Source organism: Magnolia sinica, chromosome 1 (genome assembly GCF_029962835.1).
Source record: "Magnolia sinica isolate HGM2019 chromosome 1, MsV1, whole genome shotgun sequence".
Classification (NCBI taxonomy): domain Eukaryota; kingdom Viridiplantae; phylum Streptophyta; class Magnoliopsida; order Magnoliales; family Magnoliaceae; genus Magnolia; species Magnolia sinica.
In genome coordinates this window covers 27999113-28023745 of record NC_080573.1, presented here as the reverse complement: position 1 = coordinate 28023745, position 24633 = coordinate 27999113, and the positions used below count along the sequence as shown (strand labels likewise).

The following is a 24633-nucleotide window of genomic DNA, read 5'->3' as shown; positions in this document are numbered from 1 at the left end:
TCCGTGGGTCGTATAGGTAAGATTCTTCACCCCTTCTTCTTGAAATTCCATGTATTAAGAAGAGATTGTCATGGAATGCTAACATGTAAGAGCTTGTTCTAGGGATTCCGGCCGATCGACCCAAAGGCCCTCATTCCTAGGTCGTTTTCCGAACCTCCAACGATCCATAGGTGCGGACTATTGTTCTTAGGTGGCCTAGCACCAATTTTAGTACGAGCTTAATGATTTTGATTGCTTAGATGTTATATTTGAAATTCTAGAGAAACCCTAGGAATCATATGTTTGTTAGAATGGTATGGACGTGCATGCTTAGCTCTCAAATTTGGTGTTGATCTTGCCTCTCACATGATATTAAGTATGGATGATAGTATGCTCATGTTTGCTTGATTCCTTTCCCTCATATGTAGTGCTTCATTGTGTGTATGATTTATTACCCCTGTGTCTATGATTTCTTAAGATGGAGGAAGTGCTTAACTTCCTCACAAACTCACACCCTCACAAGCACCTTGTTTCTTAATAATGTTTGCTTGCTTGGTAGGAGTATTAGTTTTGTATGGTTGAGATACATGAGAACATGATATTGATGTGTTAGATGATAAATTGGATAGTTGGCAGGGTATGGATCACCCTCACACTCTTGGGTTAGTCAGGAACATGAGGAGAGACGGTAGTCCCATCGGTAGGACTATGCTAGGGTTAGATCCGTGGGTTTAGGCGGGTGTGGTCGGGTGGCTGTAGTTATATTACATGGGTCCCTTGTGGACAAGAGAAGCCATCATCCTAGTCCAACTGACCTAATACTGGGCCGATTGTGATAGATCCGAACCCTTTGGGATAATTAGCTGGGGGTGGATGGAAAATTGTTGAAATTAGGGAAACTGATGAAAAATGGGATTTTAGCCATTAACCGGGAGGAATCTCATGAGACCAATAAGCCCACTGTGTAGGTCGGCTTTTTCTACCCCAAATTCATATATAGCATGGTCCGACGAGCCTTACAAACATCCGGTAAATCACGATGGAAGTGGACCCCCGCCCAAAAAACACAAGCCGGCTGGACCCCGCCCGCCTGCGTGCACCACGCGCGTGCGACCCCGTCCGCTAGTCAGCGTGCACGCGGCACCCCGACCGCTAGGCGTGGCCCCCGCCCAGCTTGCCAGACCATCCGCGGGTCCCCACCCGACCGACATGGGCCCCGCCTAGACCCCAAAAACGGGATCTTTCCCCTTGGCCATTAAAAATCCAAGTGGGGCCCATTTCTAGTGCAATTTAAAAGACCAAAACCCCTCATTCTTCCCCTCTCTCACTCTCAAACCCATTTTCAACCCACCATTCTCCAACATCATTCTATAAACCCACTTTCAAAACCTTTCCTTCAACAACTTCCATCTCTTCTTCCCCACTTCCAACCCACCTTCATTCTTTCTCCCTTCCCATCTCCTTCTCCTTCACATCGTCCATCTCCAAGTCCTTTCCCACTACCCATTCCAACAAATCCATCTCAAAACCCCATCCCTCAACTCATCCCCACTCTCAACTTCCATTCCCTTCTCCCACATATCCCATTCCCTCTACTCCAAACTCAATCCCCCAAATCCCCTTACTTCAAAACCCTTTCCATTCTCATCTCCCAAAACACATCTTTCACAAAGCCCCTTTAACAAATCTAACACCAAAACCCCACTCCTTTCACTCTCCTCTACCCCATTTCCATTCTCATTTTCCAAAACCCCTTCCATTCTCATTACCCAAATCCCATTCTCAACCCCATTCTCAAATACATTCCCAAGGCCCACTCCTAGATCCAACTCAAGCTATTCTCAAAACCATCCCTAGGAACCCTTCTCCATCTCCTCCATTCCAGTGGTTCTTTCCCTCATGGGGAAGAAGAGACAGACTCCCGCCGAGCCAGGACCGAGCCGAGAAAGGCGAAGTAAGCAAAAGGCCGATCCGATGGGGAAGCCGAGCTTGGAGGTTCGATCCAAGCGAAGGAACGACTCTCAAAGGGCTCTCGCGATTCAAGCGTCCCAACCACCTGTTGAAGACATGGGAAATTTTCACGTACATAATGTCGCCTTCGAAGCCTCCGTAGAGGAGCACATGTTCGATGATATCGCCCTACTTGGTCGGTTCATGAAAAAGGGATGGAGTCAGATATTCTATAGAGATTCCCAGGCGGATGAAGGACAGGCTAGGGCCTTCTACGTACGGATCAGGAACCCTCAATTCAAGCCCTTAGGCTTTGATATGGTAATGGGAAGCAAGAGGTTCTCGTTCAAGGCGGCGGACATTGCGGACGTACTTGGCGTGCCCCTAGGGGAGGTGCAGATTGAGGAAGGAAACTTGGATTCGAGTCAGGCCCGCAACGATCTGGCAAGCTTTCTGTGTGGACAAGTCGTTCAATGGAGGCGAAAGGTCGGCCTGAACTCATCCAACTTGACCCCAGAATACCGTGTGCTTCACCGCATTGGCACCCACAATGTCTATCCGAGGCTGAAGAACCGTACCGAGTGCTCTCGCTATATGGTGGAGTTCTTATATCAAATAGGCTAGGGAGCAGATGTGTGCCTCCCCAGTGTGGTACTCCACCAAATTGTGAGGCCGCAAGGGCAATAAGGAAGGATGTATGTCTCCCTTTTGGTCGCCTGGTCTGTCGGTTGGCCCAACAATACGGTGTGGGTGGATCGGATAGGAATTTTATACCGACGCAGATCTTGGGAGACGATATGTTGAACAATATGAAAATAGGCCCAAAGCAGCGCAGGCCCACATCGATCTATTTGGGGATCCTGTCGAAGAAGAAGAGAATAGCGACGGAAGCGAGGAGGATGAGGATGAGACCGAAGAGGCGGGAGGAGCTAAGGAAATTGAAGAAGTTGAGCCACTTACCATCCCAAACATACGTGAACGCTTGGATGCGCTCAAATCAGAGGTAGTAGAGATCAAGAAAAACCAAGCAAGAAACCAAGCGAAGTCGGAGAAATGGAACAAGAAGATGTATCGGGCCATAAAGGCCCTGATCTGCTGTAGCAAGGGGGAAGAAGCACCGCCACTTTCGCTCGACTCGGACGAGTAGCGGCACCACCTTACTAATGATTAGTAGTTTGCTTTAAGTTGCTTAGGTCTAAATTCCTTGTACTAAAAATAGTTAGGACCTTTTCTTGAGTAGAGGGTATGTTCTTTTCGTTTGGCATGTTTAGTAATGCTTGTAATCCATGCTATAATGTGTAATTGGCCATGTTAATGGCATTTTGAAATCAATGTGAATGTACGGATTGCCTTGCAAATTCCTTGTCGCCATGAGAATGCTTATGTGTGAAGTTGCCTATGCCTACAAATAGAATACAGATATGGATCTTGTATATGTACACATGACCTTGGTATGAACAATGTATAGTACCTAACCTATCTTGGGACGTTCTTCCAAGAAATGCCTCCACGAGAGGAGGGTCAATACGTCCGCCTACCTCATGGCGGCTTGGTCGAGAGGGACCTCCTCCTCGACGATCAACAAGGCCCCCAAGGGGGGAACGGTTCCCAAAATACGGGTAGCACTACCCAAGAGGCGGCCCCGAGTGCTCCGCCACCGCAAGCCGCGTCACCCGTACCTCCTATGCCATAGGTTATGGATCGAGTGGACCAGATGTTGCTTCTCATGCAACAACAGCAACAGATGATGGTCACTAATATGCAACAGCAACAGCAGATGATGGTCACTATGATGGGGGCCATGGCCCAGAACATGGGTATGCCACAACCGGCGCAACCCAGCTTAACCGCACCCGCAAACAACGTGAGCAACCTGTTTGAGCAGTTCCAGCGGTACAGGCCGCCTACGTTTGCAGGAACCCACCGCCCTGAGGAAGCGGAGTACTGGATCAATCGAGTAACCAAACTGCTTGGGCCTCTCCATTGTACCAAGGCAGAGAACGTTGAACTCATTTCCTACCTCTTTAAGAAGGAGGCAGACTTATGGTGGGAAAGCGTTCTCCACTCCATTCCCGAGAACCACGTGTGGACCTGGGAGGCGTTTGAGAGTCGTTTCAACGAGAAATACCTCCCTCAGACATACCAGCATGAGAGGAAAAACGAATTCATCCACCTCCAACAAGGGGGAATGACTATAGCGCAATACGAAAATCAATTTATGGAATTGTCGCGCTATGCTTCCGAGATGATCGCCAACGAGGCGATTAAGATGAGGCGATTCTCGGAGGGGTTGAGGAGCGATATTCGCTCTAAGATGTGTTGTGCCAGCATCAAAACATATGTCGAGCTCGTTGAGATGTCAATTCAGGCAGAGCAGGATGAGGAGCGTGTCTCACGGGCCCATTCACAGCTAGGGCTACGTAACATGATGGAGGGACCATCCTCTTCTTTTGCTGGAAAAAGGCCACGCCCAAACTCTCTACCCCATCTAACCGCCACACCGGCCCTTTCTGCACGGTCGGCCCAAATATGTAATTACTGCAGGAGGGCGGGTCACTCTAAACCCTACTACTTTACCAAAATGAGGGATCTTGGCTTCACGACACCGCAACGCAACAACAGGCCCCCACAGCTGGCATTACAGATTCCGCCCCTACGGGCGATGAGCCCTAGCCAACAGTTTCGCCGTCCACCATTACCTCAGGTTAGGCCGCCACAACGGCCCATGCATCGACCGAACCTTCCTCAAGAGGTGCGAGTTCATGCCTTAGCGGCCGAGGGCCAAGATGCAAACATTCTCAATCCTACGGCCTTCGAGGTGACGGCCCACGTTCAAGGTACTCCAATATTTCTTCTAAGGGACACTGGATCTACTGTTTCACTCGTATCGCATACAACCGTCAAGCGCTTAGAGCTACACCTCACTCCTATCATAAGAGTGAAAATCATTGCCGCCGCCGAAACTATTGCTGAAGTGACCAGGATGTGTTGTGACTGCCCCGTAGACTTGGGGGGCAAGGTGGTACTCATCGATCTGATCGTAATTAAGATTTTTCATTACGACGTCATCCTGGGTATGGACTGGTTGACACCGATGAAGGCGGAAATCGATTGTGAAATAAGGACAGTGAAAATATACGAGGGCGACGAAGTTCCCTTCATGTTCCCATTCCAGGTCAGCCACCAAAAAAGAATTGTGTTATACTTCATTGGAGTAGGATTATGATGGACCCTCGATGACAAACACACCCGTGGTCCAAGATTTTTAGAACGTGTTTAAGGCCATACTTGGACTTCCACCTCAACTTGACATAGACTTCACGATCGATCTAGTTCTGGGTGCCAAGCCCATCTCCTTGCCTACTTACCGCATTCCCCCATGTGAGATGGAAGAGCTGCGGTCTCAAATTGACAATTTGCTAAAGTCAGGCTTCATCCGACCCAGTGTATCGCCATGGGGAGCCCCGGTCCTATTTGTAAAGAAGAATGACTGCTCTTTACAACTATGTGTGGATTACAGGAGACTGAACGAAGTGACAGTTCGGAACAAATACCCGTTGCCCAGAATCGACGATTTATTCGACCAGTTGAGGGGTGCTCAATATTTCTCAAAGATCGATCTACAATCGGGGTATCATCAGCTGCGAGTTAAGGACGAGAATATACAGAAAACGGCCTTTAGGACCTATTTTGGCCATTATGAGTTCCTGGTGATGTCGTTCGGGCTCACCAATGCCCCAGCGGTATTCATGGACCTCATAAACAGAATCTTTAGGCCATTCTTATACAGATTCATCATCGTGTTCATCGACGACATATTGATTTATTCAAAAAGCCGTGAAGAGCATGGAGAACATTTAAGGGCAGTCTTCGAGACCCTAAAGAAAAATCAACTGTTTGCACAATTTAGGAAATGTGCCTTCTGGAAGGAGGAGATCAAATTTCTTTAACATGTAGTGTCTAAGGAAGGAATATCTGTGGATCTCGCCAAGGTGGCAGCGGTACAAGATTGGAAGCAACCGAAGTCGATTACGGAAGTACGAAGTTTTCTCAGTCTTGCCGGCTATTATCGAAGATTCATTAAAGACTTTTCGAAGATAGCCCGACCGCTATCCTAGCTTAAGTGGAAGGATCTCAAATTTGCATGGAATGAGAAGGCAAAGGCGACCTTTCAAAAGTTGAAAGACAAACTGACGTCGGCACCTGTGCTTGTACTACCTGAGCAAGGGGTCAAGTACACCGTCTATACTGACACTTCTAGTGTGGGCTTGGGATGTGTACTCATGCAAAAGGACAGGGCAATTGCTTATGCGTCTCGGCAGTTACGGAAATATGAGGATAACTACCCTACACATGACCTCGAGCTTGCGGCGGTAGTTTTCGCATTAAAGATATGGAGACACTATCTTTATGGTGAGGAGTTTGAGCTCTTTTCTGATCATAAGAGTCTCAAATACATCTTCACCCAGAACCAACTAAACATGATACAGCGTCACTGGATGGAAACGTTAAAGGACTTCAAGTTCAATGTCTCATATCACCCTAGCAAGGCCAATTTGGTGGCGGATGCCTTAAGTCGCAAGAAGACAATCGAATTTGCGGCCCCGCTAATAGTAAGAGAGTGGGATATGGTGGAATTTGTTCGAGACTTCGACATGAAGCTAACCGTGGAGGAACCGTACGAAGTCGTAGCCCACATTTAGGCCCAGCCACTGATTAACGGCAAAATCATTGAAGCCCAAGAGGGCGATGAGTTATTGAAGAAGATGAGGAAAAGAGCAAGGAATGATGGGAAGTCTGAGTAGAGGATCGATACCGATGGAGGGTTGCTGTATCGAGGCCGCATTTGTGTTCCAAACCTTTAAGGACTACGAGAAGAAGTCCTAAATGCCGCTCACAACTCCAAGTTAAAGATGCATCCTGGTAGTACCAAAATGCACCAGGATCTGAAGCAAAATTATTGGTGGGACAACATGAAGAAGGAAATAGCAAAGTATGTGTCCCGATGCCTCACGTATCAACAAATCAAGGCTGAACACCGCCAACCACCGGGCCTATTGCAGCCCATGCCCATTGCAGAGTGGAAGTGAGACTTCATATCTATGGACTTCATTGTCAGCTTGCTCAAGACAAGCAAGGGGCATGACTCGATATGGGTGATTGTGTACAGGCTAACCAAATCAGCCCATTTTCTGTTGATCAAGACATCTAGCTCCGCTGATGATTTGGCCAAGCTGTATAGCAAGGAAATCGTGCGACTCCATGGCGTCCCGTTGGAAATTATGTCGGACTAGGACACATGATTCACGTCGATCTTCTGGACCCGCATCCAAGAGGCCATGGGAGTGAAGTTAAAGTTTAGCACCGCCTTTCACCCGCAGACAGATGGGCAAACCGAGCGGGTGAACCAGATTTTGGAAGACATATTGCGGACTTGTGTTCTGGACTTTCAGGAGAGTTAGGACGATTGTCTCTCATATGTCGAATTCGCCTACAATAATAGCTTCCAGGCTAGCATCGGTATGGCGCCTTACGAGGCTTTGTATGGGCGTCCGTGCCGAGCCCCGCATTATTGGGAGAAAATTGGCGAGAAGAGTTTGCTATGACCGAATTTGGTGCGAATAACAACCGAGAAGATTGGAATTATCCGGCACCGCCTCTTGACGGCTCAAAGCAGGCAGAAAAGCTATGCCGACACAAGGCAGAGAGACTTAGAATTTGAAGCTGGGGACCACGTGTTTCTCAAGATCTCCCCAATGAAGGGCATTTTACACTTCGACAAGAAGAGAAAACTCGCGCCACAGTTCATAAGGCCCTTCCAGATTTTGGACCGTGTGGGTATAGTTGCCTATCGCTTGGCCCTACCCACTCCTCTCGCCGGAGTGCATAACGTCTTCCATGTATCGATGTTGAAGAATTACGTCCCCGATCATTCGCATATCATCAAGTGGAAGCACGTGGAGCTTTAAAAAAATGCCACATACATTCTCCAACCCACTCGAATACTTGATAGGAAGGAACAGGTCCTACGAATAAGGTTATCTCATTGGTCAAGGTACTATGGACCCATCACGATGAAGAATAGGCCACTTGGGAGACAGAATCAGAAGTCCACAAGCATTACCCAAGCCTGCTTCAGTAATACGACCAGGTACAAATTTTGATGACGAAATTTATTTATAAGGGGGATAGATTGTAACGTCCCGTCTGACCAGCATAGTCTCCTAGGGGGTCCACGTAGGATTTTTCGCAGGACCGTTCGGTTAAACCACTCGTGGTGGGGTACCACGAGTTAAATTAACCTAGGATTAACCCATTAGAGCAGACCAGACAGGTCATGATAGGGCCTGGTGCGGGCCGTCAAGCCAGATGGTTCGTCTGCACTTAACAACAGCTCGTACGGGCTATACCGCGACGTGGGAAGGTCAGAAAATTATGAAAATTTTAGGAAGCATTAGCCTCATTGGGCTTGTGGACCATCGCGAAACATGGGCCTAGTGGACACTCAGAAGTGGAATCTAGCACTTGCCAAATTCACCCCACTAAGGCCCGAATTTGAATCTGGCACTTGTAAGTAAAACTGAAATATGAGACATTTCAGCCATCGGATTTCTTCAAAAATTATGGTGAAGGTCTAATGTATTTTTCTACGCCCGTCCACGAAATCTGGGACCCGATCATGGCACGGTGACCGTTGATCACAAATCGGACCCGTGCGACCAAACCTCATATCCGATCGTTCCCAAATTTTGCATGGCCCTTCATCGGGCCAAGGAGCACCTACCCTATAACTTTCATGGCCAGAGGGCCACCAGAACCGCTCCAATCACTAGAATGAACCCCACAGGGCCATTTTAAGGACAGAATCGTTTACTCAGACCCCATATCCGTTCATCCGTTTGTCCCCAAATTTTATATGACCTTCATTGGGCCATAAGGTACCTACACACCAGATTTGGTGACCAAGGAGATGTTAGGTCCGCCCCAACATTGCTAGGGGTTCCTAGAGGGTCGTTGTGGGTATTTTAGGAAACTTAAGGCCAATTGGACCAAGTTTAAGAAATAAATCCCTAACCCTTATTTCATAACTCTCACCACAACTACCATTGCCAAGGGAGTAAAGGGAGAGCAAAGAGGAGAAAGAGAAAGTGAAGGAGAGCTAAGGTGGACCTTAAATCGAGGTGGGGCCCAAGGGAATCAACCCTTTCAACTCCCTATCCTTTCTCCAAGGGAAACTCTACACCATAACCTCAACAATCGTCCGTGGGTCATATAAGTAAAATTCTTCACCCCTTCTTCTTGAAATTCCATGTATTAAGAAGAAATTGTCATGGAATGCTAACATGTAAGAGCTTGTTCTAGGGATTCTAGCCGATCGACCCAAAGGCCCTCATTCCTAGGTCATTTTTCGAACCTCCAACGATCCATAGGTGCGGACTATTGTTCTTAGGTGGCCTATCACCAATTTTAGTACGAGCTTAATGATTTTGATTGCTTAGATGTTATATTTGAAATTCTAGAGAAACCCTAGGAATCATATGTTTGTTAGAATGGTATGGACGTGCATGCTTAGCTCTCAAATTTGGTGTTGATCTTGCCTCTCACATGATATTAAGTATGGATGATAGTATGCTCATGTTTGCTTGATTCCTTTCCCTCATGTGTGGTGTTTCGTTGTGTGTATGATTTATTACCCATGTGTCTATGATTTCTTAAAATGGAGGAAGTGTTTAACTTCCTCACAAACCCACACCCTCACACGCACCTTGTTTCTTGATAATGTTTACTTACTTGGTAGGAGTATTAGTTTTCTATGGTTGAGATGCATGAGAACATGATATTGATGTGTTAGATGATAACCTGGATAGTTGGCAGGGTATGGATCACCCTCACACTCTTAGGCTGGTCAGGAACATGAGGAAAGACGGCAGTCCCATCGATAGGACTATGTTAGGGTTGGATCCGTGGGTTTGGGCGGGTGTGTTCAGGTGGCTGTAGTTCGACTACATGGATCCCTTGTGCCTGATGTCACTCATTTCCCACTCGCCTGACTCATGCGATCTAGCCTACTGTCTGACTAAACTTGTTTGTTAACCCTGTTGCTCACACGTGTATGGAACCTTGGACACCCTACATCCGTAAGTGGCCCACCAATAACCGATTGCAACTGGTCCATAACCTCGTGAGCTGGGCATGGTGGAATGGGACACTGTGTCCGAGCTGTCGGCCTGCGCTGGGGTGCCGCGCCTCCCCGTAGTGACCGCGAGCGATCCCTTTCTCTCGGCACTCCTCATGTGCTTGAAGTCGGAGATGAGGAACCTGACGGGATCACGGACCGTGGGGTCTCGGCCCCACGCATTGGGGGGTCTTGGCCTCGCAACCAATTCAGGGCATTGATATGTGGGGTGTATCAGATTTTCCAACTTGCTGGATGAATGAACTTAACTAATAACTCGGCTAACACGATCGCATTACATAGCATTAGTTAGGGTGGCGACTCAGAAGTCGAGGTCGCTCGGAGGGGTGTGGTCATATGCGGTCGTTAGATGGAGTCGCTCGAGGGAGCGTTGTGGCGAGGGCATGCATCATATCACCCCGCATACATGCATTTTAATAAGTATTGCTAGGTGTTGATGATTGGCTACTTTTCATTAAGTTCATATTATAATTGATGCCTGATATAACTTGAGACTAATAGCACCTACTGAGTTGATCACTCACTCCCACTCTGGGACGGTATTTTAAAATACCAACCAGACCCGTTCATAGATACAGGTGCTCAGGGCTTGAGGAGCCTAGTGAGGCGAGCTTCGAGGAGGAGGACGAGTTGTCCTACTTCTAGTTGATGGACGGTTCTCTGCCAGCTTAAGAGGCTGGATTAGATCGCTAAGCAGGGGGCGCAGTTCTATTCTTTTTGGACTTACTATTCTTTTGCGATTTTGTTGGGTAGCGTCATGTGCGACCCATTCATTCTTTCAGACATGTGTGTGTGTGTGTATATATATATATGTATGTATGTATGTATGTATTTGGTCTCTTTCATTTCAGTAGACTTGTGTGGATGTACTTCATGTTCCAGGAGGTTCCAGGCTGCGCATTTAGACTGGATCGCATATTAATGAAAACCGGTTATAAGTGACCCCGGGAACTCAGGAGTCGAGTATATACACGACTCCCGATTTCTTGGGCGTTACACATACACACACACACACAGAGAAAGAGAGAGAGAGAGAGGGAGGGAATGAATTTTTTCGAACGGGCGCTGGAAGGGAAGGAAATGGGTTTTTTCAAACGGGCGGGCTGTTGAAAATGACTGAAAGGAATAAAGGCATAGGGTTTTTTTTTTTTTTTTTAGTGGATATATATATACCCTCGAGTACGAGTTAAAAACAAGTCGAGTACCGAGTCAAGTATTGAGTCGAGTACCAAATCGAGTATTGTCAAGCTCGTACTCTACTTGAAATCAAAATGAGTATAAAAAATCACCTCGTGCTTGACTCAAACTCATGACGAGTCGAGTCGAGTCGAGTAATTCCGAGTCGAGTCGAGCGAGTAATCGAGCTTACTCTGCTCGTGTACAACTCTATCTAGGGCCATGGAGGGGTCACCGTGATGTATGACTTTTATCCACACCGTCCATCCACTTTTCCAATCCAAGGCTCTAAGTGGACCACACTACTGGGAGCAGTGATAGTAAGGACTTCCACCATTGATATGGTCAACCTTGTCGTCTATTTTCCATCTAACCTATTGATATGGTCATATACACCTGGATGAAGTGAAAAAACAAATACCATCTTGGTCCAAAATATATGTGGTCCTAAGAATTTTTTAACGGTAGGAATTTAATCCCCACCGTGTGGTCCATCTGAACCTTGGATCTTCGCTATTTTTGGGCTCAAAATCTAAAATGATAGGGACAAATGGATGGACGGTGTGGATAAAATTCATACATTATGGTGGCCCTCGTTGCCTTGTTTCCTGTGGTGTGGCCCACTCGAGCCTAGGATCTGCTTTTTCTTTTTTTTCATGCCTTAAAACAATTTGTTTAAATGGATTGCCTGCATGGATAAAACACGTACGCCACTGTAAGCGCCACAGATCTCCGTACCGAGCCCGTACTGTGATAAGAGGCAATCGCGTCCGTCAACTCTCTTCGTGTCAGCTCTAATAATAGGTTCTATACAGGTAGGTATACCAAAATTTCAGTACTACCTATCTACAATGGCTTCGAAAATGAGAAGACAAGGTCATGAATAATCTCCTCCGTAGATTGCTATAAATGGAATTCATTTCCTAATAAAGACATTTTTTATTATCTTTAGTCCTTTTCATGCATTTCTGAAAATGGAGGATGATTTCATACTTATGCAGAGTTTGATAAGATACTCATGCAGGAATAATTGATGGACATGCTCAGCCGTTCAAATTGTCGAAACCAATTTATATTGGTATTAAAACAAAGATCAGATTGATCGAACAATCCTGACCTCTGATCATTGGACATTTTAACTTTCCAAATCAGACCATTGAATATTTTCCACTTTAAAAGTCCAATGAACGGCCAGATAGAAATTAGGTTGGAAATACATGATCCATGGATTAGATCACGTACATATAGGCCATGCTGGCACATCTGTGGCGTGCATACCAGCTTTATTGCAAACGCGCGTGCGCTTACTAAAGCTTGCTTTTATGTGTTACAGTCCGTGCAATTGCCAAGTTTAGAAAAAGAAAAGGAAATGAACGTGCGATTGCGAATTCTATTTGAGAAGGGTTTTATTTTTATTTTTTTAATAATACTCCGGCATAGTGAGATGAATGCTACGCAGGCACTTGCAACTGCATACGTGGCGTGGCAGATCACCAACTCCTATTTATAAACCTAAAGTATCAATATTCAAATGATCTCACTCATTTATTTCGAAAATTTTGTTTGTTGAACTGAGGCCGTTGATATGTTTTTTACTTCATGTTGACCGTTCGTTAGGGACGTGGATTGTTCCTGTGGTCGGAAGCTAATGTGGGGGCCACAGAGATGCCTGTGAGAAATCCACTCCATCCATTAGTTTCTCAACCTGACAATAGTATAGGACTCCAAAATTAGGCAGATTCAAAGATATGTGGGCCACACGAAAGGAACAGCGTGATTAAACGCTTACCTTTGAAATTTGGTGGGGGCCACAGAAGATTTGAATCAGGATGATAATTTTTCTTACAGTTTACCCTGTGTTAGTAACATTATGAACGGTTTGGATGGCATATAAACATCATGGTGGGCTCCTGGAAGTTTTCAACATTTCCATTCTCACATGTGCTCTGAATCTGCCTGATTTTCAGAGTTCTGTCCTACTGTGAGGTTGGACGAGTGGATTTCTCTCGGAAACGGATTGGCTACTCCCCCTGCCACCAGCCAATGGCTGATGGTCGGTGCTCTGTGGGCCCCACCATGATATATTTGTTTCATCCATTCCCTCCATCTATTTTTCTAGATCATTTTAGAGTACGAGACCAAAAACGAGGTATATAACAATCTCAAGTGGACCACATTACACGAAACAGTGTTGAATGAACTTGGACCATTAAAAACATTTTGGGGGCCATAAAAGTTTTGGATCAAGATGATCTTTGTTTGTTTTTTGCCCTTCATCTAGGTCTGTATGACCTAATCAACAGATTAGATGTCAAATAAACAGTACAGTGGGCCTTAGGTGGATTTTAATGGTGGATGTCCAATCAATATTATTTTCCTGTGGTGTGGTCCAACTGAGATTTATATCCCTCTCATTTTTTGGATCAAGCCATAAAATGATCTGTAAAAATGGATGAACGGAATGGATGAAACACATACATCATGGTGGGGCCCACAGAGCACCGACCATCAGCCACCGGGCTAGTGGCAGGGGGAGTTGCCAATCCGTTTCCATTTCTCTCAGGCATCTCTGTGGGCCCCACGTAGCTTCCGACCACGGGAACTTCCTGCCCGGGGGCACAAGCAATCCCTGTCCGTTCAATAGATATCGACTAATCTTTTCACTACAACTTTATTTCATAAAAGCTCCCCCTGCCTGGACATATGCCAAGTATACAATTTCGAGTGTCTGCGTATCATCCGTCAGTCTGCCAGAGTATCAAAATTCAACATCTCATTGTATTTACATTGATGATCTGCTAAAGGCCTAACAATTACAATCCACGAAGCTTTCAATAAATGAACGGCATTGATTCAGAACCGATTTTAAATGGGCCTAGCTATGGGCCCTACAAGGGTTAGGCCCTCAGATGGATGTCATTGTTACATCCCATCTTCCCAACAATGCATTAATACACACGTACGTACCTACATTTACTACTCACTGACGCATGCATGTCATGCTTTCTACATTTTTAAAAAAAAAGGTAAGGTACACTGCGGACTATATAAGTCAAAAGGTGTTCTCGCAGTTGGGCCATGTATGTCAGTGTGATGTGTGGCCGTTTTAGGAGTTGTGGCCCACCATGGATAGACCATGAGTGGTATCCTTTGTTCTGTAAAAATGATCCCAACCGTTCCATTAAACCGTCCACCATTCTACGACTTCATCTATCCGTTGATCGAATGGCTAGGATCTATCTGCGCCGATGAACTATCAATTGTGGGACCCACCTCCTGGATGGCTCCAATCAACAAGATAGATAGCCCAACGGGTGGATTTAACACGTGTGTGCGTGCATAAATGTACACTTCCAAATTCGCACAGGCAAACCTCTATACGAATTACGTACTTCCTACATGCTATGTATAAACCTAGACGGCTTACAAAAGAACCAACGTCAACTACGACCTGTCAGCGTAGGTCAGCAGTAACAGGCCTGTAAACGGGTTGGATCCAAGAGTATCCGGTCCCTGTTATCTCGGGTTCAGCTTTTGCCCGGATTCAGGTCTACCTTTTAGGATCCAGACCCGCTTCAGGGCCTCAGGCATGCATCGCCCTTTGGTTTGAAGGTGAATTGCCTGAGACCCGCTTGCGGATTGCGTCACTAAGTTATGTGAGCCCCGTCATTATGAATGTATTATATCCAAACCGTTCATTCATTTGGTGAGATCATTTTAGGACATGAGACCAAAAATGATGTAGATAGAGAACTCAAGTGAACCACACCACATAAAGCAATGGGGATTGAATAGCTACCATTGAGATTTTTTTGGGCCAGACGGTGGGCGTCATTGTCCCTACTGTTTTATATGGTGTGGTCCACTTGAGATTTGGATCTTCATTATTTTTATTTTCAGGCTCATCGCTTAAAATGCTCTGGCAAAATGAATGAACAGTTTGGATATAAAACATATATCATGGTGGGGCCCACCGAACTTGGTGACGTCAACGCGGCTTAGGTGAATGCTTGAATCCACCGAGGTGGGTGGATCGCTGAATGTGAGGCCCACCTTGATGTATGTTCTTTAAAATACGCCGTCCATTTTTTTGACAGCTCATTTTAGAGCATGATATGAAAATTAAAACAGATCCAAATCTTAGACCACACGGTCCACACCACAGGAAACAGCAGTGATGTGCTTACGAAACCAGCAGATTAGGGAAGCGGATTGACTGGTGTACCACATACCACCGATCTGGCTGGGTGTGGTACGTGTTGTGAGAAGACGAGCGCCGCCGCTCCCTCCAGTTGTAAGGAACGGTTCAAAGGATATCAAAGTTACATGGCCCCTGAAATGATGTATTTATTATATCCACACCGATCGTACATTTTCAGAGATCATTTTAGAGCACGACCCTAAAAATTATTCATATACAAAGCTTAAGTGAACCACAACACAAATAGCAGTGGGACAATGATTTTCACCGTTAAAACATTTGTAGGGCCCACTATAACATTTATTTTTCATCCAATTTGTTTATAAGGTCATACTGATCCGGATGAAGTGGAAAAACAAATATCATATTGATCTAAAACTTCCATGATCTAAAACTTCCATGAGCCCCGAAAGGCTTTTAATGGTACAAGTTCAATCCTCCACTGCCTTTTGTAGTGTGGTCCACTTGATCTTTGGATCTTTCTTATTTTTTGGCTCAAGCCAAAAATAAGACCTCGAAAAATGGAAGGACAGTTGTGATATAACATATACTTGTTAATACATAACTTCAAATGGAGACTTGCCATTGGAATGATTTAGCATTATTGAATGCAAATTTAACATGAACCAAGGCCAAATCTCATTGCTACTGCTTCAGTTTATCTCTAAAAATGCACAGAATAAAGTTTCCAAGCGAATGGTTCGCCACTTCAGTTTTCTCATATGTCTATCAGTGATACACACGGTTGAACTGAAGCTAGGTGTCAAATCACTTTCACAAAGTTCTTCAAAAGTAATTGAGGATCTTCATGTCATGATCGGATGTGATGAATTTAAGAACACCATGTAGCTGCACAACCTCTTGAAAGAACAGGTTCGCACTATGTATATCATTGAGAGTCTTCTTGCATGGAATAAAGTGCACAATATTTGAAAATCTGTCCACTACCACGAGCACTTAATCCATGCTATGTTTGGTCCGCGGTAGGCCAAGTACAAAATCCATAAATAAATCATCACAAGGACCATCAGGGACAGGCAATCAAGTGTATAAGCTCATATTCTAAGACTTTCCCTTTGAAGACTAACATATGTGGCATCGATGTACCACTTTCCCACATCATGCATCATCTGCAGCTAGTAGTATCATTCATCCACAAGAGCTATAGTCTTGTCTCGCCTTAGGTGACCATCGAGGCCATTTGCATGTAACTCTTGGATAATGCGATCTTGCAATGAACTCCATGGAATGCATAGTTGATTATCTTTGAAGAGAAATCCATCTTGAATATGGAGGTCGTTGGGCTGACCTTCCTCGCATCTAATCCACGTGTCCTTAAAATCATCATCTATTGATTACAGCTCTTTAAGGCAGTCAAACTCAACAACCTCGTTACTCATAATGATCAATAATGATGCACGTGAACTAAGTGCGCCAACCACCTTATTTTGTTGTCCGACTTTATGTTTTAGCATGAATCTAAATTCTTATAAAAATGAAATCCACGTAGCATGTATACGATTCATATTAGCCTAGTTATTTATAAAATTAAGAGTTTGACCATTTGACCAAGTGTTGGGTTCGGTGTACCTCTGTTGCATGCATATAATATGCATGTGCACCAAAAAATGGGGCCCACAATGACAATAAGTGAAATCTATCCCGATCATTTGCTTTGCAAGGTTCCACTATGAGAGGAAAAAAACCTAGGCTAATTCGCAGCTTAGATGGCGCATTTGTGTGCCAAAAATACAAGATGTTACCATGACCGACATTGAAGGGGGGCCGAAACGATGGACGATCCATATGATGGGCAATGGATGTTGAAGGTGGGCATGATACAATGGACGGTCCACGTCAAAGGTTGGCTCCTATATGATGGATGGTGATTATTGAGGTTGTACTGAACAAACTTGAGGAATAAGTACTTATATTATGTTGTAAACCAAACATACTTAAAAAGAAAAAGGATAAGGAAAAAAAAAAAACTCTTTTTTGCGAAAAAATCAGCAAAAATCCAACCCAACGCATTACACCAATACCCTATGACTTGACTTAAAATTCATCCAGCCAAAATCCAACCTCACCCATTTGCTGTTAATTTTGGCAGGGTTGACTGACCCTACTAGCTTGACTCAGCATGGCAACACTCAGGTTTAAGAGTGGAACATGAGGTTAAGGATTTATTTGGTAGTAATAAAGGTTGAATCTTGAACAGTCTAAGTCAGGCTTGTGCTAAACTTGTATGACCGGTCATATATAATCACAGAGAAGTTATTCTCTTAGGGCCTGTTTGGGAGCCTTGATTTGGAACTCTCTGGATTTGAAATCCTCCTATTATGTTTGGCACCCTAGATTCAGAATCAAGTTTAATCCAAAAGTAGCCATGCATATTATATTTACAGGGGTTTGAATTTAATTAATAAATCAACTTTATTATCTCTAATTACAAAGGTTAAGGGTTTGACACAATGGTTGTAATAAGCCCGCTGAAATATATACTTTGCCCGAAAATGATAGGCCACGAGCACAAGATCACGTCCAAGTGACTAACCAACGATTTTTAACCATTGATTTGCATGAAAAAATTTTGGACAATGCTGATCATCATATTAAAGTAATTATAGTGATACAATTGATAATCTAATTATTTTATGATATCATTAGTGGGTTATGTGCCCAATAGATTAATAGTCTAGTGACACACATATTACACATACAACTCTTAGAAGGATTTCAGATGTAATCCAAGCTTTCACAGTGGATTTCATATTCCCTTTTTAGGGGATTTAAACCCCAATTACTTATGGTGCCAAAGAATCAAAGGATTTGAAATCCAAATCCCCCCAATTCCATGCTGCCAAATGACTCGTTATTGTTTCTCGAGCATGTAGAATAAGAATATTTATTTAACCAAATGTGGTATATGAGCACATTAAAAACTTAGCAGAATTATTCATGACATTTGACATGCGGCAAAAGCAACATAAGAAGTACAAACAAAAGGTTGAATATACCATATTGCATATCTTTAAAATGATGGTAGTATTATTTTTATTTTTGGGCATATTAGCACATGTGACTCATGTCTCACGAGAGACTGACGCCATGTACAGCAACAAAGACAAATTATTCTCAAGTTTTTCAGAAACAAGAGAAACCCTTCAATGACAATAGATAGATCATATATATATATGTTCACCGGCTCAAGTCGCATCATCTGGCATAATCTATTAATGAACTATAAGTTGAAACTCCTTAAGAGGGTCATTATAAGGTCTTGATGCATAAGAATGTAAAGAGTACTTGTTGTATCCATTTTATACAATTGGGGCCCTTGGCTCAATGATTCAGACCATCAATCTTATGGGCCCACCAGAGATTAGTATGCATCGGAGCCTATCCAGATTGGATTATTCTATGCATTAAATCTACGCTTTCTATTTTGGACCGTTCCTACGTTTTTTTCAACTGGCTGTTCATTCTTAAACCACCGATCCAACGGTTAGAATCAATTTAATCTAGGTTTTTTCTTCTAGGGATCACCCATCCATTGTGTATTCAACTAAATCAATGGTTGTCCCCAAACCATGTACAGAGAGGCCCATATGGACAATACCCACATTTCAATGATCAGGAGCCTAGAAGAAACACCATTTAAATAGCTGTTTTGACCCTGTCAAACCCCTCCAAATAAACCCTAATTGTTGCTATTTTTTCAAAGAACTAAAATAAAATAAAATTTTAGAAAAAGAGTCTCCCCAGGTGGTCGTTGATTTGATGTTGCTATAAAAAGGAAATTTTATATAAAAAAATCCATTTAATAGGGGATTGGAAGGGTTTCTGTTTTTCAATCTCTTTTTTGTCTTTTTACCTCAAGAAAAAAAAAAAAAAAACAGAAGATCTCTTTGCTGTGCTTGTTGCAATTTTTCTCTGAACTTTTTAACGCTTGAGTTGGAAAGGGTTGAACACTTGGAACGGTTTTCAACAGGATCAGGTAAAATCAATAATCTTTGTTTTTCTTTTCTTTTCTTTTCTTTAAAAAAATAAATAAATAAATAAAAATTTAAAAAAAAAAAAAGAAATCTTCTCTCTATCTTTCATCAAAAGATCTAATGGTCAAGATGTTCGAATCTGAGTGTTTTAGTTTTCTTTTTGGGCATGGCCCATAAATGGTCGGGCACGTCCGATCAAAGGTGTGGCTCGATAAACCACAGGCTCCACATGTATGGAACCCAAAAAATGTTTCAGTGAACCAGGTCTTATCAACGGTCTGGATCACCAAACCGTGGATCCCACATGTATTCAACCTGTACCTCTGCACCCACCATATCATCAAAGCCCGGTCATCAACCCATATCAACGCCAAGTGATGATAAATGACCAATATTAGGGGTGACAATGGGCTGCCTCGCCTGTGATTGGGCTGGGCCTGAAATCTAGGGTTTTCGCCTAGCCAGACCTATTATTGCTGAGCTTGTGGACCATATCAATATTTCCAGTTATATTCACCGTTCATGCTGTTGGGCCATGAAAATACCACTAATCTGTCTATCAAAGCAATCCGATCATTATTATGTAAATGGACGCTCCCTCTCATTCATTGGGCAAAAGTCCATTCATTTCACATTTTTGGATTGTCCATTTGTTTTTAGAACCATGACCCATATACCATGAGCAAGGTTCAAAATAAAACTTGAAACGCATCCCATGAATTTAAACCGTATATCGTTTTTGTCAATTGTCCATTAAATTCTCACATGGTCCACCTGATGAATCAAACCGACCTGGCTTTCAGGCCAGTGCTTGTGGAACAGTGCCTGGTAGATGGACCAAATTCATTTGCTTTGTTACACGTCCTGCAACCACGACTCTCCTCACGGGTGAAACTTGGGTAGGGTTCAACCGCAGCTCTACTTAGGGGTCCAACTCGGGTTGGGTGGTTGATGCTGGGTTGGCTCAGCAGGAGAGTCTAAACCCAGCCCCGACTAAGGTGCCGGTTCAGCTTGATTTGGTTTAGGGTTGAGTATTCAATCCCTTGGGTGAGTTGAGTAGTTCAGGGTGAACCTCGGGTGTAACTTTTCTAGCAATTAAGGCATAAATTGTCAAATCATCCTCAGTGTCTTTCTCAAACTCTTTTGCATTTATGATATATAGAGTCTTATGATTGGATTTCCTTTCTTATTTCCTTGACTCACTTGGTTTCACATTCATGACCTTGTCCGTAGAGCTCTTGATGGCAACGGATTAATCTTGATTTTTTTACCCTCATATGTGAATGTACACACATTCAAGTGACCAAAAATCTGATATCTCTATTATATAACCACGGCCTCCCCCGAGAATGATGTCTTACATCCATAAACAAAACATCACATCACAACATGTTGTATCTTTAAGTTTGACTCCTTTTAAGATTTGAGTTGAGACTCGTACCAAACCTTGACCTAGACTTCCGATTTGATCCCGTTCTATACCCTGAGATAATGCGAGTAAGGGTTTCAAACTGGACTTTGATTTGCCTCGAGACCAAACAAGTTGGCCACTGAGTCATTTAATCTTGGTTGACGCTAAAACCAGACCCAACTCGCCCAAGTTGCACCCCTGGCCTTCCTTACTGGCCCAAGTCACTTAATTCCCTCTTCCATTGGAATAAACTAATCAAATCCGCATTCTTTTTAACTTTTGGCAGGAAAACAAAAGCATTGAAAACACGTTGGGATCTGATCATGATGTTAAGGAGTTCATCCAGCCCAATTCTTGCTTCCATGGAAGGAGCCACCAGACCCCACGAAAACAAGCTGCCGACGTCCAACACCACTTTCACGAATGGCCAAAAACTTCTGTTCCACCACGACCCACCTTCCGTATCTCAACACATGACACACATGCATCGGTCATCGTCAGCAGGCACTTTAAATGTGGCGGCATCGATGACCGATGAGGCGGGCCAGGACTCACCTGTGAGATTCAGTGATAAGTGCATCATTAGACCTACATGTCACAACAAGTTCAAGCCCACGGCAAAGCTCGAACCGATCCCATCATTCTCGGCATATGATAAAGATGAGATAGAATGCAAGGAAGGTGAGGAAAATGATGAGGAATTTAGTTTTCCTGCAATGGGAGGCCATGATCCGGACAACGGCGAAGTGAACAAGATTGGAGTGTTCAGATCACTCAGCAATTTGTATGGGAGAGGCAGCTACTTCCCATCGTCGTTGGAGAATCAGATCCCATGGCCCAGTCCGAGTGCTTTGTATATGGCCACTGGATTGGGCATTGACCACCCGCCAGCGATGAACAAATTAAATAAGATTGATGATGAGAGGTTGCAGCAGCACTACGAGAAGATCATAAAGGAGGATCCATGCAACCCGCTTGTATTGAGAAACTACGCTCGATATCTACATGAGGTAAGTGAAAGAGAGGAGAGAGAAGTTGGTTGATCATGCAATTTGAATGGCCAATCAAACTGCATGTAAAGCTCACTTTTTAACAATTCAATCTGTTAGAGAATAGTAGATAGCCCACTTAAGCACCCATTGGGCTCGTAATAGATCTGGACCATCAGCTACAATCCCTTTGCAAGACACTAATTGGACGGCTAGCATCATCTCAAGGACAAATTATGGGATGGCCATGTGATCAGGCACACCAGGGGAAATGGCGTATATTGCTGAAAGGTTGGCCCACCTGTAGAACAGTAAATGCCTTCTCTCCCTGTTAAGCATCATATAATGAGGAATTATACTGTCTGCTCATCAAGTGAGCTAGAATCATTACACGTTGGGACATTTTTAATCGATCCAAGTTGTTTATATGATGGGCGTCACTGGATGGAGGGGCCCAGAGAATCTCCCAGAGTGGAATATTCCAAACGTTCAATGATTGAACCGTTTTCCTTGAATATGGACCATCTCGGCAGCCGCATTTCTGTAGTCTGTTGAAGGTTTAAGATCTTCCAATATTCAAGGTATTCAGGTAATCCCATTTAACTTTCATCTCATCGGATCAACAGTCGTAGCAAATAAAATATGAAAATTGTCCTTACACTCGTAGAATATTGAGTGGCTTAAAGGCCCATACCACTGTATGCTTCTTGAAAATAGCATAAGCCTCCCAATTGTGCAAGGAATTGGGTCACACTACCCTTAAGATTCAATTAAGTCTACCTCGATCCAGTCTTTTAGTGAACTCGAACTACTGGGTGAAGACATATCTCCCTCTAATTCTTATAAAAAGATAGTATGCAACTGATAAAATACATAGTTCCAATGCAGTGACTGATAGCTACTCAGGTGGGATTGACCTTTCATCTACCTCAACAAACTTGATGCCCAATGGATGAGTCAATGTAGAAAAAGTTGAATTATGATGGAGATCCAATAGCCCGGTCTCACCCACCCCATCACGATGTGCTAAAAGTTCCAAAATGCGCCCAAGCAGCCCTACAACCCACAACCCATGCACATGCTCATTGCTTCGTACTTCACTTGACCGTCATTTACTAGTGCAATCTCCAGTAATAGTTATATATAGGAAAGATCCTATAACCACATTTTAACTCCATCTCACCGATGTGGGACAAGTTTTCAAAGAAGCATATGTACAGAAAATTTAAAAACTAGGTTAACAATGATTTAGCATTGGCCTAACATGTACAGAATCACCTTAGTTTAAAACCCTGAAAACTCAACTCAATGTTCATCCAAGTAGGGTTGACTCAAGGACTTGACCCGACTCAACTCAGTTCTTATTCGTAATAAACTAGAGACAGTAGGAATAAAAAAGAATATCTAAATTGCCATCTTTCATATTACTATTATAAAATGAGAAAACAAGCAACTAAATGTTGCATTGTTCACTGGTTGAGTGTGATGCGCCTCTCAAGGAGGTTATGGGCATGACTCCCACAGTGAGTTGATGGAGTTAGCGAGAACCTCAATGAGTCTTCTCAAGTCAGGGGCCAAGTAGACTCGGCTCAAATCTCACTTGCTTGAATTGACTCCACCAAATTTCGATTTAAGCGATTTTTGAACTATGAGAATCACCAGGCCATGTCCTCTCACATAATAACTCTGTTCTTCTTCTTTGATCTTTGATCATTGCCTAAGAAGCAGAGATTGAAAGCTACACCTGTGCTAATTTTTCTATTCGCACTTCTATATCATCCTGAATAACTGCAACATCTAAACGTGAATTAGACAAAGAGAGATTACAAGAAAGCAGAGGAATTCTACTCGAGGGCGATCCTAGCAGGGCCAGATGATGGCGAAGTTCTATCAGAGTATGCCAGCTTAAGCTGGGAAGTTAACAGAGATGAAAATAAGGCCTTCGATTGCTTTCAGCAGGCCATCCGACTCTCTCCAGAGGACAGGTAAGACACCATCCTGATTTCCTCTTCAAATTCAATATTGAAGTTTCAGATTATTAATGTAATAAAGCTTGATTAGAGAATGATCAACATTTATATTCCTCGCAGCCATGTACTTGCAGCATATGCATCTTTCTTGTGGGAGTCGGGTGAAGGTGATGCAGACCAACCAAGATATGACGACACCAGCCAACCTTGCTGTGCAAAACCCTAGTTAGCAGGTCCCATGAAGTGTCTTAATTCTTTTGTTACACTACTTATAATAAAATAAATGATCATTTTGTTATTCCTATCAATCTTCCAAGGCAATCCACCTTGGCCTCTAGAATAGCTCTTTAAGGGTCTGTTTGGATAGAAGTAAATGAAGGGAATTGGGAGTAAATGAAGGTAAATGGTATTTTTAAGTGTTTAGATGGAAGTAAATGCATGCAAATGAAATGGAACAGAAGTAAATGGGCTTGTGAATGAAATCCTACCTACGAGAGAGGATTTGGAAGTAAATGGGTTGAAATGCCCTTTTGAGCTCCTTTGGAAAGTCGCATGACTAAACAAAGGTGACGCTATGCACATGTCCACCACACACATGACTTGCCAGTGATGCTCCAAAACCATTCAAATACTGGCTACATCACTAAAATCACACCAATAAAATGGTCCAAACCATCTAAAGGTTGGCTGTCTAAATGGACAGTTAGAAATCATTAGCAAGTTGGTTTGTTTGTGGTCCATCTGGGGCACAAGATTTTTTTTGTG

The 24633-nt window shown here is 43.7% G+C and overlaps 2 protein-coding genes across 2 annotated transcripts; both read left to right on the top strand.

Annotated features, from left to right (window-relative positions):
- The first annotated feature begins 3643 nt into the window (after window positions 1-3643).
- LOC131245243 (uncharacterized) lies at window positions 3644-5879 on the top strand. The gene is made up of 2 exons (XM_058244563.1): window positions 3644-5104; window positions 5199-5879. The coding sequence occupies exons 1-2, from the start codon at window positions 3644-3646 to the stop codon at window positions 5877-5879; spliced, it is 2142 nt and encodes a 713-aa protein (XP_058100546.1).
- Window positions 5880-21391: 15512 nt separating this feature from the next.
- Window positions 21392-24102, top strand: LOC131245237 (uncharacterized). Its single transcript, XM_058244552.1, has 3 exons — window positions 21392-21919; window positions 23711-23883; window positions 23989-24102. Exons 1-3 carry the CDS (start codon window positions 21392-21394, stop codon window positions 24092-24094), a joined length of 807 nt encoding a protein of 268 aa, XP_058100535.1. The 3' UTR covers window positions 24095-24102.
- Window positions 24103-24633: the final 531 nt, after the last annotated feature.

Bases quoted from the DNA above. Each gene is read 5' to 3' on its own strand.
- LOC131245243 (XM_058244563.1), top strand. From the start codon at position 3,644: ATGTTGCTTCTCATGCAACAACAGCAACAGATGATGGTCACTAATATG. The intron at 5,105-5,198 runs GTCAGCCACCAA...CAAGATTTTTAG, and splicing joins CCTTCATGTTCCCATTCCAG to AACGTGTTTAAGGCCATACT.
- LOC131245237 (XM_058244552.1), top strand. From the start codon at position 21,392: ATGCATCGGTCATCGTCAGCAGGCACTTTAAATGTGGCGGCATCGATG. The intron at 21,920-23,710 runs GTAAGTGAAAGA...AACGTGAATTAG, and splicing joins ACGCTCGATATCTACATGAG to ACAAAGAGAGATTACAAGAA. The intron at 23,884-23,988 runs GTAAGACACCAT...TATTCCTCGCAG, and splicing joins CGACTCTCTCCAGAGGACAG to CCATGTACTTGCAGCATATG.